Consider the following 15692-nt stretch of genomic DNA (forward strand, 5'->3'; position numbering starts at 1 on the left):
CATAATGAAGTTTCAATACTAAAGTTGTGATTGTATGAAGTGTAGAGTAGTTATATGAGAGGAGATTTGCCAGAATTTTGTGGAACTTAATACATTGCTTCACATGTAAGAATACATCTCCATTTCTTCCCCATTTGTGGATTAGGGTATACTTTCTCCTTTTTCCTTTTTTATATTACTGTTGTTTTGTTTGTTTCTTTGTTGGAGGGGGAGCACTGTTGATCTTACTCTATCTTGTACAGACATGATGAAGATATGATGAATGTTTAAAGTATATTTACAGCAAAGATCACGAGCATGAAACTGTTGTGAATATTGCAAGGAGCCAGAATTCGCGAAAAGTAAAATGCACATGAAAGTTTTTATATACACAATACATTACTTGTAAATGCGAGTCTCAAATTCATCCATTTCATGAGAGTTACATGCTGCAAAAAAGGCTGTCAGGATTGTTGATTTTCTAAATTGTGTAGGTGTGATTTATCGTCCGTGGAATATAGTTCAACATGATATGAATGAAGCCTGATTATTTCCTGCTATTTTATCTTCGATGGATAAATCTGTGCTGAAAGATTTGTACAGGTACTCCAGGAAATCCTATGAGCTTGTAGACATGTTATTCAGTATTGTAGCTGGTGTAGAATCGTTTATCATACACATGTGTTTGACAGACAACTTCTGGAGGTACAGAGAGTCTCCTGCTTGCCTGTCTGGCCTACAGAGAGTATGCAGCAGCCAAAGGGATCACCAAACCTGAAATGTAAGTTATTAGCCTCTATTAGTTTAACAGAGAAACACATCATAGACATTACGCTCACTACAGTCATCTGATATGTGATACACATTAGGGACAAAGGCCTACATGATACACATTGACCAAGATTGCATGCCTGGATAATGTATCAGTTTGTGTATTAGCATTGAGAGGCAGATTGGGGAAGATTGATTTCATACCTTTGTCTCCAATCTACTTTCAATATTTTACAGCCAAACATTATTTGATATGACCCACACCTTAGTATATACCAGAAAGCACACTGTGGCGACATTTTACTGTGTGACATTATGAATATCAATACTGTGTCTTGCATGTCTTCAACTATCAAGAAGGGATTTGTCTGCAAATCTTGTCAAAGACTGAGTTTTGCCGCATTTGATTATAACATTTGTGAAATTCTGCAATCACCAGACATTTACACAGGATCATTTGGAAATCCTGGGCAACAAATTATAAAAAGTACAGTCTGGTATATGTTGGGTAAACTACAGGAACAAGTCTATGGTTGGTTTTGAAATGAAAATATACTTGATCTATATATTTTTTTTTATTTCTGACAATTCAAATGAAGCATCGTAACTATGGATTATTTCTTTGAAGGAAGCTGGCAAGATGAATTCTATGTCTATGGTCCTTGGATCATTTTATCCTTGTCTTTATAGTCTCCTACCAGACTCTGGACATGCCGCATTTGAGAAGGCAGCACACATGTTTGACATGAGAATTGTTCACTCACCTTTGGAAAAGGAGTCTTACAGAGCTGATGTCAAGGTTCGGGACATTAATTTGCCATTTGAAAAATTTTCTGTACTAATTTGACGACCACATATGATCCATGTATAGTCTGCATTGGACAGAGCAAAACAAACAATCTCCACTCCCACTACTGTACTCCCTTTATGCAATGCATGTCAAGGGAGAACCTCAAGCCTTTAACACATAGAAGACTAGTTGCAAGTATTCTTGGGAGTGCTTTAGCAATATCAGCTTGTCCTCAACAGATTATTCCTTGGCTCTGCGTAACTGTACAACCAATTTCTGTTCAAAGCATTTCATAATGTAACTGTGCAAACCTAGTAGTAAAGGAAAGGAGGTGTTTTTGTATTTCTTGCCATACATACAAATGAGCTGAGCAATGCACAGCAATACCTTATTCTTGACCCTTGATGTGAATAGAAGGTACTTAACTCTGAATTCTGTGTGTTACAACTAGTGCGCTATTTTTGCATGCACACAAGTAGATATTGTATGAAAGAATGTCCACAAAACATGTTAGTATTTTGGTACACGTGAGAGAAAATTATCATTGAAGAATGCTTGGCACTGGCTTTCATCTCATTAATGCCAGTTCTGATGCATGGTTTGGTATTGATATCCTTTTATTATGCAGGCCCTGAAGAAACTGATAAGTGAGAATACCTGCATGATAGCTATCTCAGCTCCGTGCTTCCCTCATGGCATCATCGACCCTGTTGAAGACATTGCCAAGGTTTGTACCGATTGAGATACGTTCAATTCAAATCTTAGGGATATGAAACTTGTAGTTTATATCTTTTATTGCTTTAACTTCTTTCTTTTTAAAGTAAATCTTATTCATTTGAAGTCCTGAGTGGTAATAGCCTCTCAGAGTGAGAAAATAACATTTGTGATGTAAAATTTCCTAACAATGTTTATATGAAAGTCACTTCTTTTTTTTTTTGGACAGTGCTGAGAATTCAAAGTTGATACCTTGACTGCTTGTTTGATGCCACAGCTGTGATGTGCATCTGAGCAGATAGCTGATATTAAAGGAAAGTAATTATGACCATGCATTATTTTTTGGGGGCGTAGTGATAGGATAATGTGATAATGTGATGGCACAGCCATTCTTAATCACACTTATAATCACATATCGTCGCTGGGGTGTCAAGACCTCGTATCTACAAAATGTCAAATGTTCAGGAGAGCCAAAAAAACATGGCGGCCAAAGCACTGTGGCGAATGGGATAGCCTTTCCTTTGACATGCCGTGGTGGCTTCAGTTTTGGAGTAAGACAGTTGGGATTTGGACAGGACATCACTCAACCCATTATTTGACCATTAATCCAAAAAAGTCATTTTAACCAAAATTGCAGATACAAGGTCTCGTCACCCCAGCGACAATATATGCTTTAATGTCTTTAAAGTGCAACACACATTCAGTAGGAGAATGTCACTGCTTATTGGGAAGTAAAGTAGGATCTTACGTATTCCAAAAAGGAATGCAAAGATAAATGTAAATTTTAGCATGAGAGGTAAAGTAAAATGACTGCTGTTAAGCTTCAGTTTCTTCAAGAAAAAGATAATGAATGATGTCATTTGTCAGAGATGAGATTTAGTGGATCACAAATTGCACTTTGAAGAGATGGTATAGCATTGGTTACATATCTCAACCATATCAAAACCAATTTTCGTCAAATAAACTTTGAATTCGTCTTTGAATAGAATTGTATGTTCTTTCACATTTCATAAGAGGGTTCTCATCTCACGAAAGATTGGGAAATCTGAAGTCAGCCATCTTAACCAAAACTAGTTGTATACCATCCCTTTAACAGAAGGTTAACTTAAGGTTTAACAGAAGGATTCAAGCCCAAATGTATATGTGATTGGAAGCCTGATAATGAAATGGTAAAATCATTTACACAGTGTATGTGCCATAGAGTTTCAGTGGGACTGGAATTCTTCCCAAGATGAAGTAAGTGCACAGTCCCTGTAGGTGTGGGTTTGATGTACGTAATGATCCATCGTTAAGCTCTTTACCACTATCATATGATGGAAAAGTGCTGTGTTTTACAACAACTGTCCCAAATGTGAGTTAGGCAATATCTGTAGTTACTGTAGTTGAAGAACTAAAAAGACTACATTGGTTGATATTCTGCTTTTTTCATTAGTTGTGTGTACAGTTTTCAGTGTTATACACATAGATACGTTATCTATGTCCGAGTGTTTGTTTGATATTATGGAGTCAAAAGGGTCCTGAGCTTTTGGTCGTAGCAGAATCTTTGTCAGAGGCAAAATGACAAACATGTAGGGAAAGCAATCACAGATATGGACTACATACAACAAATCACATACACAGTCTGAGGAGGGCTAGGGACATGGAACGATGAAAACAAAAGGGATGGATTTAAAATCAGAGGCAGGGAATCAAGGAGGTATTAAAAAGGGCAATTAAGGCTACTGGGTGAACAGACAAAAGGCAGAGGTGGGCCAGTGATAATCTCAAGGATCATAGGGGGCAACCTGTGAAGGATAAAGATGAATAGGGAGGCAACATCAAACAAGATTTGAAGGTACAACAGGAGGATAAGGGGTAGGGTGAAGAGTGAAATAGCCACAGCAAGGGTGGGGGGAGTACTGAACAAGTAACGAGCCACCTCTTTTGTTTGCACTGTTCTGTGTCCCCAGCCCTCCTCAGACTGCTTCTTGTATGTAATTCATGAATGTGATTACTTTCCTTACTTATTTGTCATTTTGCCTCAAGATTCTACCAGGATTGAAAGCTCAGGCCCATTTTGACTCCATTTGTAACCCTGCACCTCAAAACAAACAATACGTAGCCAGACATGAATTTTTAGTTTAGACCATATTCTGAAAGAAAAGACTTTAAGCTTTAAAATGATGTGTAACTCAAATCAAATGGACTCTCCTAACCTATCTAAATATTGGAAAGAAAGCACTAACTTTTTATAGGAAAAGTGTGAACTGAGAAAAGAGGCTCTGAAGTACAGTGTCTATTCAAGCGCTTAATCTTTACCAAACGGTGCTGGCTGTGCGATGAATGGGACAAAAAACAGGAAGTAACCACCAGAGTAACAACAATGAAGGGATTATCAGATTAAACTGAAATTAAGCATGCCTCATCAACACATTCTTTCCATAATTAATGCCAACTTTCAAAGCAGTAGCGCTATCCTTTCAAAAGTAATTACAGTTGAAAGTGAAGAGTGTGGACAAGGTTTTTCAGAAATGAAAAAGGGATTCTGAAGACACACTATTCTACCAAAAATGTTCGAGATAAACTGCTAAAAAACCACACTTTCCTGCCCGTTTTATGATACCAAATTTTAGGATAATGTAAAAGAAGACCCGCTCTTTCAGAAAATATGAAAAAGTCAAGTTCGGCTAGGTTGACCCATTTCACTTATTTTCAGTCCTCACGCAAAATCAGTGTGTGCGACTTTATGTTCGTTTTGAGCTGCACGGTCACATTTACTCCATTGGTCCCTTATTGAATAAGCAGCTTTGAACAGTTTTTTTTTTGTTATATGTTTTGTCATTTTTTTTTTACTACTGTTTGATATTACATAACAATGTGAAGGAATGTCACTACTTGTAATCTCATGGTGTATTCATGTAGCTGAGTAAAACAAAATAATTTTATGTAAATGATGATATTCTTTCAAACTTGTCATTACAGCTGCTCTATGCAAGAGCATGTGCATTTTCCTAAAACTAATTGTGTTTATCCTCTGACTGGCTTTGCTATGTACACTCCAGCTTGGTATAGAATACCAAATACCAGTGCACATTGACATGTGTATGGGAGGCTTCTTGTACCCCTTCCTAAGGATGGCAGGCCATGATCTGCCACCAGCAGACTTCTCTGTACCAGGTGTGACAAGCATCTCAGCTGACCTTCACAAGGTATGTGAGGAGAGATATCCAGACATGTCTAGACTTGATTCATCCATAGTGAGAGGAGCATGTATTTTTATTTGTGCAGTACATGCAACATACATCATGAATAAAAAATAAATATCATTAGTGATTAAGAGAAAGGATGTGACAATGTAAACTAACGTTGATGTTAGTGGCGAAGAACTGAAGAAAATAGAGGAAAAGAGAGAGAGAGGGGGAAAAAATGATAAAACCTTGATAGGAGAGCCATTTAGAATACATAAATCTTTATTTTCTTCAGCTTTAAATAGACAAAACAGTTGTATAGATTAAAAAAAAAGAGAAGAAAATGATGCAGTTGCCAAACATCAGTCTTCTGATTTTGGTATTTTTCAAGTTTGTAAGCTTCAAATATTCCAATTTTACTGCCACAGAAATTGTACAAAATAGCCAGCTGTTTATCAGAGAGTCTAAAAATTGGCCTTGAAGTTTTTAGTCAGAAACTTAAGAGACCAGGTAATATCATAGTAACATGCTTCATAGAAATGGAAACTTCAAATTTCAAAACATTCTTTTACTTTGAATTCGATCAATGGAGATGGTTAAGACAGCAATTTTTTTTAAATTTTTAAATTTGGTATATTTTGCAATGATATCCATATTCTGCAATTTTCTTGGCTTCAAGATAATGCGATGGGTCACATATGTCCATTTGTATACCATTGCAAATTTTGATTAAAAAAAGAGATATTTATATTTGTATATATTTCATGCTAGAGATATTTTTACCTCTTTTGATTGGCAAAATATGGATGTGAGATCTCTCTACCTACAATTTTTGTATGTTAGATTAAAAAAAAAAAAAAGAATGAGCATGACACTTCTTTCAGCAAGTCAAGGGCTCAGAAAAATGTTCAACCTTCATAAAATAGTGAGCTTTAGCTCTGCAACACAAACACTAGGACGCTGCAGCCTCCTGGGTTGGACATTGGAAATAGCTGTCTCGTGCATGTGCAGTACACCATTTTTTGCCTAATTAACATCTTAGCATTTCCATTGCAGATCTACAGCTTGCTAATATCTAACATGCTGAGATTTCACATATTCTAGAGGATTTTCTTGACAGCAATATTGACCTACAATGTATATTATGTTACCATGAGGGTTGCACATAGAGATACAGTTGTATATACGGAAATATCTTTTAGTGTAATCTCTGTAGGGTTACAATACTATGTGCGAGAACTGAAGTCCCCGAACTGTAATCATTTCTTTTCAAGCTTGAGACAACATGACAGGTCTAAAGTTCACCAGACATCATTGATAAGTGATAGCATCACACAGTGTAAAGTGCAAAAGACTGTGTCAGGGTGCCTACATCTTTAAAGGAGAATGTCACTCTGTCTTCATGTTGTATGAATAAAGTAAAATCAAATGAAGAGAACAGAGGACGTTTCATTAGAGGCTGGTCATATTGTATAACAAATTTTTCATGTTTTCACATATTGTGATAAGGAGTGCAACCACTTAGAATAGTTGTGTGTTTGTTTGTTTGTTTGCTTTTGCAAATAAAAAAGATTAAAAACTACAACTCCATCAACTCTGTGCATTAATTGTTATGTCATTACACATCTACTAGTGTATGAAGTACAGTAAAACAGTCTTTTATTTGATTTTAACAAAGAAGGAATAGATGAAGTTTTTAATGCAAGTCAATGGGAGTCTATGAGGTAATGTCATCACAACATCATTTTATTTCCATCCTATGCATCATTTGTGAACAATATTACTACAATGTATAGAGCAAGTAATGTGCTTTCACAGTCTCGTTACTTCAATTTATGATTTGTTTTAAAAGAAAAGTCTGTGTGTATGACCATTTCATTTAATCAGATATAATTTGAACATGAAAAAGAGTTCTCCTTTAATGTTATCCATAGACATCTTTAGTGGTGCATGAAATAAATGTTATAGGTATCTGGACCAAAGGGAATATTTGTTCTTGTTCTAATTACTTTAATTACTGGGATATCAGTGGAAAGGTTATCATAAAGCATATGCTGTGACAGAGGGCACACCATAAACTGAATCTAAAACAGCTGACGGCATGTAGCAGAGTGAGATAGCAAGACATTTACCACACTGATTTTGTACTGTAGCACAGAATCAACGAGTTGATAGCAAATCTGAATGCAACCTTAACCCTAAAAAGGGCCAGGCTTTTTGCCTATGCTCAGACCGGGGGTGGGGGGGGGGGGGGGGGGGGGGGTGAGATCTCGGCCATCGGTGGTGCAATCGCGATGAAATTTTGCATGCGTGAGACCCACATCACAATTTACAAGATTGTGTCATTTTGAAACAATCAATTTCTAATTTTAATTGATTAATTATGCAAATTAAGCTCAAGATCATATTTTAGCCTAATTAAAAGCATTGAGAGTCTAATTTTTGATCTGTAAATCTGTTTTAGCATATTTAACAATTGCACATCACAAAAACTTCCAAAACTCATTTCAATTTTTATGTGTCTTATTGTTTTCAGAATTTCTTATGTATTTCCTTGTTTGCCAACTTTTGTTTTTTCTCTGTTTTTTCATTGGAAATTGTCACTGACCACTTTTCTACCATAATTAGTGCAAAATTAATCAAGGAAAGTGATTAATTGTAAAAATAATCAGGTTTTTATGACTTTCATGACAGAACACTGTTTTCCATAGGAAATGTACACAAAATCACAAAATTGTGCCCGTTTTGGGGCGACATTCCGTTACAAAAATGGGTGTTGCTTCGCAAAAGTGTGCACGGACATTGCAAATTTGGTTTCAAAAGTTGCGCAAGACTTGAACAAACAAAGTCAAGAAGCCTCGCGACAAGGCCTTCTCGCGTTACAGAATTATAGTGCAAAACATTGAGCCCCCCCCCCCCCCCCCCCCCCCCCCCCCGGCCCTTTTAGGGTTAACCCGTTGATGACAAGTTCCGAGTGTACTCGGGCAGGTGTCTATGGAAAATGTGTGTTGTAGCAAAATCAAACCGTCCTCAACAGGTTAGGAATTTAATAGCTTTGAAGACTTGTTAATTTTCTCTAATAATTGTTATTGTCCTTACCTTGCCATCTCTCCTGCCTCCAGTATGGACTTGCACCAAAGGGAAGCTCTGTCTTAATGTACAGTGACCCCAAGTATCGTCAAGGTCAATTCTTTGTCAGCACTGACTGGACTGGAGGCATCTATGCATCTCCAACATTAGCAGGTTCTTCTTACCTTTACATTTTTGCACTTGTGTGTCTTTGTTCATTCATTCCATATACTTAGTTGGTCGATGGGCACATCGGTGCTAGAAATTTTCGATAAACTTTTAATAAAAGTGTAAACAAAAGGAAACAGTACAAAAATAAATATTCATTTGTGTACACTACAACAGAGTATGTGTTTTGAGTGGCTCAATATGTAATGGAGAATCACAGCAACCAAATGAGGTTTTACTACCTGTATATCAAAACCTATTTCATATTGTCCTACCTTGGAGAAAATATACAATGTATTTATGCTATGGGAAGCAATATTGGGGCATGTTGTTCAAGATGTAGGAAATATCCACTAACTCACAAAATTCAGGCATATAAATCTACAAAATCATGATAAGTGTACACAGTGTTAAAAAGAAAAGTCATCAGCATTAGTGATCCTGCATCACAGAACCCATCAAAGTCCCAGAGATTCATTTTTCACCAGGCCTGAGAATTTGTACTGTGGTTTTATGGCATTGGAGCTTTCCTGTTCATCCTAATTCAAAGTTTTGAGGCACAAACTTATGTTTAAGTCGTTTTTAACAGTTTGACCCATTTTTTTTTTTGATCACATATTTGTTTTTCTCTGTTTTTCACTCATGAGTTATTTGAAAGGGAGCTTAATTGGAACGCCAACGGAAACCTCTAAAACAATCAGCAGTAACATTCATAATTTGACATATTCAGAAATAAAAAGGTTATCTAGGTTATAATAGTGTACAAGGTCTTCAGATAATCAAATAATCCTTCATAAAGTTTTGAATCCTTTCCTGTTTCACACACAAGAGTGGATGATTCAGTGCGATGGAGTAAAATCACAACTTTACAGCTCTTTTTCTCAGAAGTATCATGTTGAACATGTTCAACTTTTCATATTGGTAGTTTGGGAACATTCTATTATGATGCTTTTACTGTATATTATATGTATAGCACTTTAAAAGTCGTCAGACTACTGTGACTAAAGGCTGGATCTGATCAAGGCTCGTCATACAGGTGTAAGTCATGCATCTTTTTGGAAGTCATACGCAACAGACTCTTCAACAAATAGATTCCTTGAAGATTCATTGGTCAAAGTTATAATTTGGCATTGAAGTACATGTACTGAGAGAGTGGACATGTTTTTGCAGTGGCCATATTTTTGTTCATTTAGTGTGACCAGAAACTAGCATGAAAATAAAGGCATGGCCATGCAAATATTTTTGCATGTTATGTGGTCCACTGATTCCATCTTGATTCCATGGAATTGAACATATGTAAACTTTGTCATACCCAGCAAAGCGTGCAAAAAAAAAAAATCACTTTTCCATTATATGGGCAAACTGATAACAGCTACATTGAACGTGGGAATTTTGGAATTCCTGATGTTTAGGTAAACCATATAGAGTACATATGAAATGTAATTTGTTCACTGTGAAGAAGTCTGTTTGCAGTTAAGTTGGCAGCTACAAACCTATTGAAGAACTGTAAAATTTGAGGTGCCTGATTTTTTATTTTTTCAGTGTGAACCTGATAATAAAACTAGGCCATCCTTGTTTTATATGGCAGAATAAAAAGGCGTACATGCTTTCTGAGTGAACAGAATTTTACATATTGCAATTTTTACTTGGTATGTCCTTTGCTTGTATCATGTATTGGCAGGAGATGGATAAATCAGCGCATTGTTTACTAAACAAACTTTGACTATCTGCTGTCTAACGTGGTAGATTTTAGATCACAGCTGCACAATGAAACTAGGCCATCCTGGTTTTATATGGCAGAGTAAAAAAAGCATACGTTTCCTCTCTTATTGTTTTAATGTACAGGGAGCCGTTCTGGTGCCATTACTGCTACAGCTTGGGCCTCAATGATGCTACAGGGAGTGCAGGGATACATACGACATGCAGAGTCTGTGGTCAACATGAGACAAATGATAGAGGAAAGGTAACTAGCAGATAAATTAACCTCCCACTATTCTCTGAGAGCCTTCAATGCTCTAAAAGCAAGATTATTTTTTGCAGGTCGACAGAGAATAGGCAGGTTGGTAATCCACCTGTGTGAAAGCGGTCAAGCGGTACATGTATCCCCTTTTCACAGTCAACTACATGTGCCATTGAACGTATTGATTGGTCACAAGGTATGAATAGAGTGTGCACTGACGGACTCAAAAACTCTTTTGTTCTACACAAAGTAAGCACCTGAAGAGGGTCAGCAAATGTGAATTTGTACTGAGCTCAGTGTGATTGCTATGCACATCTTCATACATGTACATGTAGAGTTTTAGATCAAAACAGATGCACACCACATTGGAAAAAGGGTAAATAATTCTGCTATAAACACGGTTTTCATACAAAAGCAAAACTGATATTGATAGAAGAAACAGTCTCTAATCTTCCTATCAAAGCCATTTTACTGGGCAGCATAACACAATTAGACATGAATTTAGGCCACGAATGCAGGCACTCTTGCCTAGATTTTGGGAATCTGGTATACCAGGCTCCCGTATATCAGTTGACACCATGGGAACCTTATATACCAGGCTCCCGCAAGGAACGGGTTAAGACTCACAGTTTCTGAATACACAGAACACGGATTTCATAACAACGAAAAATTGTACCCTCTCATATGTCAGCTTTTATGCAGACACACGGTGTCTGATTCTTATCGTTTTACTACTTTTCCACAGGCTGAGAAAGATTCCTGGTCTCAAAGTACTGGGCAGACCAAAGATGAGTCAGGTTTGCATCGTGTCTGAGGAGTTTGACATCTATCGTCTTGGAGCCAGTCTTACAGCCAGGGGATGGCAACTTTACACTGTCCAGAAACCTGCAGGGTAAACCTCTTTTCAGCATCTTTTTCAGGTTTATTATTATTCTGTGGCAATACCAACACAGCCTGTTGTAAGGCATAACAAATTTAAAGTTTTCCCTAGTACAAAATATTGTGTAGCAAAAGAGCTGAAAGCTGCTTATCCAATAGTGGCGAGTCGAAAGGGGCCTGAGCTTTCAATCCTAGCAGAATCTTCATCAGAGGCAAAATGACTAACAGGCAGGGAAAGCAATCACATAATACAACAAGGACTACACACAACAAGCACAGTCAGGGGAGGGCTAGGGACACGGAACAAAGAAAACAAAAGGGAGGGGTTGGAGGTCATGGGCAAGGTCCTGAGCCCAAGAGGGGGATTAAAGCTGAAGGGTGGACAGACAAAAGGCAGAGGAGGGTCAGTGATGATCCTGAAGACCATGGGGGCAATCTGTGAAGGATAAGGATGAATAGGGAGGCAACATCAAACGAGATAAGAAACAACCAAGGGATAAAGAAAGGAAAAGAGTAAAATGCAATGTAGCAACAGCATGAGTGGGGGGGGGGGGGGGGGGGGGCACTGAGCAGGCAGAAAGCAAAAAATTCAAAGGGAGAGATAGAAAGCATGTATATGCATATATATATGTATATATATATATATATATATATATATATATATATATATATATATATATATATAGGAAGAGTTTGTTCGCAAAAACCGATAAGTCCATATTTGCCAAATGGAGATATTTGCGATTAAAGGTCAGGAAAAATAAGGAGAATAATAAGAAAATTTTTGCTTCTTTTGACCATAACTTCAAAAATGTACCTTTATATGTAGTGACCAATATATCATTTAAAAGGTATTATTTTGTACTTTATGGCAGAAACCGTACTTCAAAAATTGACTTATCGGTTTTTGTGAACAAACTCTTCATATATATATATATATATATATATATATATATATATATATATATATATATATATATATATATATATATTGTATATACCGGGTGTCCCAAAAAAAGCGGAACGGTGGATTTTCAGTACCTTGTGTTCTAAAAGTAATATATTTTTTGACATTATTAGAAAGAGCATCTTCCGCAGAAGACCATGATACCAAAATCATTAAATTTGGTTCAGTACTTTTTATTCTACGCCAAAATCTGTAAATGCAGTCATTTTCAATTTTTTGCGACTTCTGAGATAATAATTTGGGCACGACACGCGTTCCATACGGTGAATTGTGTAAGCTCGTTGATCCATGTCAACAAAAGATAACGCTTTCATATTGGGAGCGCGCACACACACACACAGACACACACACACACGGTTTTTTCCTGGCCCGTGCCTAATGTGAAAGCTGTATCTTTTGTTGACATGGATCACCGAGCTTACACAATATTCACCGTATGGATCGCGTGTCGCACTCAAATTATTGTCTCATAAGTCGCAAAAATCCGGCGAAATTTGGCAATGACTGCATTTTCAGAAATTGGCGTAGAATAAAAAGTACTGAACCAAATTTGATGATTTTGGTATCATAGTCTTCTGCTGAAGATGCTCGTTCTAATGATGTCAAAAGATATATAACTTTTAGACCGCAAGGTACTGAAAATCCACCGTTCCGCTTTTTTTGGGACACCCGGTATATATATCTTGATGTATATATTGTAACACAACTGGGCCGTTGTGTGTTGATGTCGGGGCTCTCATGTCTTTGCATACATAGGACTCAATTCTCTCTCATCACTGCATTCGTACAGACAAGAAAGTACAAATAATTACACCGGTATAGCCATGGCAATTGAATTGCAATGACACAAGTGCTTCACTTGCCTTTATTCTTGGCAGCTTGACGAATAAAATAGAGGAAGGTATAGCACGAAGTTGCCCGCAGCCATTCACAATGTAACCAACTGCTCGTACTGACTGCCTACACGCTGTCCTTTCCCGGACGTGGCTAGAATGCAACTGCCTCTTACTCAGTACACATACAGACATTTATTCATAACACGCGTGTCTAAACGCACGCCCCGTCCGTATCCAGATGCTCTAACCTGCGTGCACGCACCGTCATGACTTACATCATGACATCACTTTGTTACAATATATAACTGTTTTTATCTTCAAGTTGGAATAATCCTTTTAATGCCATTCCGTATTGTATTTTCACATTACCTTCATGCTGCTGGTAGAATTAGTTTGATAATTTAATTAGAATTTAGCAAAGTAAAGAATTCTCTTTCCAGAGAAAGAAAGAAAACTTGTTACATTCCCTACACTGCCCACCAGTGGAGCGAGGTGATTTATTGTGACTGTAATGAAATCTGACCTGCTCTCTCCTCTATCAGCCTCTGTCTTGTGGTGACTGATCTTCTACAGCAGCACACAGCCAGACAGCTTCTCTCTGATGTCGAGGAATGCACAGCAGAGATTATGAAGGACCCTTTGGCTAAAGCAGAAGGCATGGTGGGTGCAATACAATATACATAGGAACTGAAGTACTATAACGTCGCTTGGGCGACAGGACCTCCTATCTACAAAATGTCAAATGTTCAGGAGAGCCTTTGACATGCCATGGTGGCTTCATTTTTGGAGTAAGACAGTTGGGATTTGGACAGGACATCACTTAACCAATTATTTAACTATTAATCCAAAAAAGTCATTTTCACCAAAATTTCAGATACAAGGTCTTGTCACCCCAGCGACGATATATAGGTTGAGTATCTGTGTGTTTGGTGTGTTTGATGGAGACCCTGTGTGCTGGCTTGAGTACCTGTACACCTGTATATTGTTTCAAGACACTGTGAATGTGATGGAGTACCTGTGAGTGTGATGGAGTGCCTTTGTGCCACATATGATGGAACAAAATGCAAGCTTGAGTTTTGCAACAGGAAGTTATGTGGTTATGATTGCTACCATTAAAAAAAATAAAATAAATGAAAAATGACACTCTGCTCTTGAAAGTGCATTGATCATGGTAAAGTAGGCTTAACTTTGTTTTTTCTATTTGTGTTGCAATTTGAGACACACATTGAGTTGCAGTTTGTTATCCTTCCAGAAGATTATCTATCCTTTGTACAATTCAAACATGCTTTTAATGATTGTCATTTGTGGCAGATTCTTGCACTGAAAAGAATTTACACCTCATGAGTTTTACTAGTCATCAGTCAGTAAGAATTAAAATTTGTATGAAGCTTTCTCTTCTTGTATGACCAACATCTACCCTCCTCTGCAAATCAAATTCTACTCCTGAGAAACATTAACTTTGCATTCTTTATTGCAGGCCGCTATCTACGGCATGGCAGAAACACTACCAGATCGTTCTCTCGTAGCAGATTTTGTGTGTGGCTACCTGGATGCCTTCTACAGTACAGACAACCAAACAGAATGAAGAGGATGTACACCATTCCTGTCTAACTAGTCAATTGTGAGGAGTGAGCTCAGGCCAATTAAATCAATGACAACATATGTACTAATAGTGGATCGTCACAAGTGCAGTGGTACAAGATTTCACACAAGGTGAAAAATGAAGAGCTGTACCATCTTTCACCAAGTACGAAATCTTGTTCCATCACACAAGTAAAACATGTACAAGCATGTATGCTACTTTGTATTTGCTTTGTTTATACCTTGAATGTCAATGAATGTGGTCCGCACTGTTTCTTGAATATAGTACAGAAATGGCAACCATTTTTGCATGAAAGGCATGAATGGTTGTACATATTGTGTCATCTGAGGTGTGCAATGGTGCAAAAACTACAAGTTGATCGTGATCCTAACTTACGATTCAATAGAAATTGGTAACATCAGTCATGCAATATCCAAAACTGCTCGGCAAAAATTGCATAGCTCAACAGCATGCAGTCTGTGGTACTTTAAAACTGCATGAAGAGTGATGAGCAATCACCCAATTTGATAGCTGCAATAATTTCATGTGTTGCATACAGCCTCTTTGTGTAACACTGTCAAACCCATGCATTTCATATCGGGCAGTGTTGGGCATTCCTTATTGTTTTTAATATCTGCATTTTCTAAAATTCAGCATTATATGAAGATCTTCCCGTCCATTTATACGTATTATGCTATGCACTTGGGAAAACCACTTTTTGTTTGTCTCGATTTGTGTGAATGATCTTCCTGTTTTCATATACTGTATATGAAGCACTACTAAAAGTGTATGTTTGTTTTGTTTTGTTGT

At 37.3% G+C, this 15692-nt stretch overlaps 1 protein-coding gene across 1 annotated transcript in view; it reads left to right on the forward strand.

Moving 5' to 3' along the window:
• Positions 1–14885, forward strand: part of LOC139711582 (sphingosine-1-phosphate lyase 1-like) — a 40636-nt gene extending 25751 nt beyond the window's left edge. The window contains exons 7-15 of the mRNA XM_071623460.1: positions 672–760; positions 1441–1549; positions 2169–2267; positions 5296–5442; positions 8544–8664; positions 10504–10621; positions 11364–11510; positions 13843–13960; positions 14778–14885. Of these exons, the coding sequence (XP_071479561.1) occupies positions 672–760; positions 1441–1549; positions 2169–2267; positions 5296–5442; positions 8544–8664; positions 10504–10621; positions 11364–11510; positions 13843–13960; positions 14778–14885 (1056 nt within the window). The remainder of the gene's footprint in view (positions 1–671; positions 761–1440; positions 1550–2168; positions 2268–5295; positions 5443–8543; positions 8665–10503; positions 10622–11363; positions 11511–13842; positions 13961–14777) is intronic.
• Positions 14886–15692: the final 807 nt, after the last annotated feature.

The sequence above is a fragment of the Diadema antillarum genome, unplaced genomic scaffold (genome assembly GCF_040938485.1).
Source record: "Diadema antillarum isolate AM-2024a unplaced genomic scaffold, OU_Dant_1.0 seq00001671_RagTag, whole genome shotgun sequence".
NCBI lineage: Eukaryota > Metazoa > Echinodermata > Echinoidea > Diadematoida > Diadematidae > Diadema > Diadema antillarum.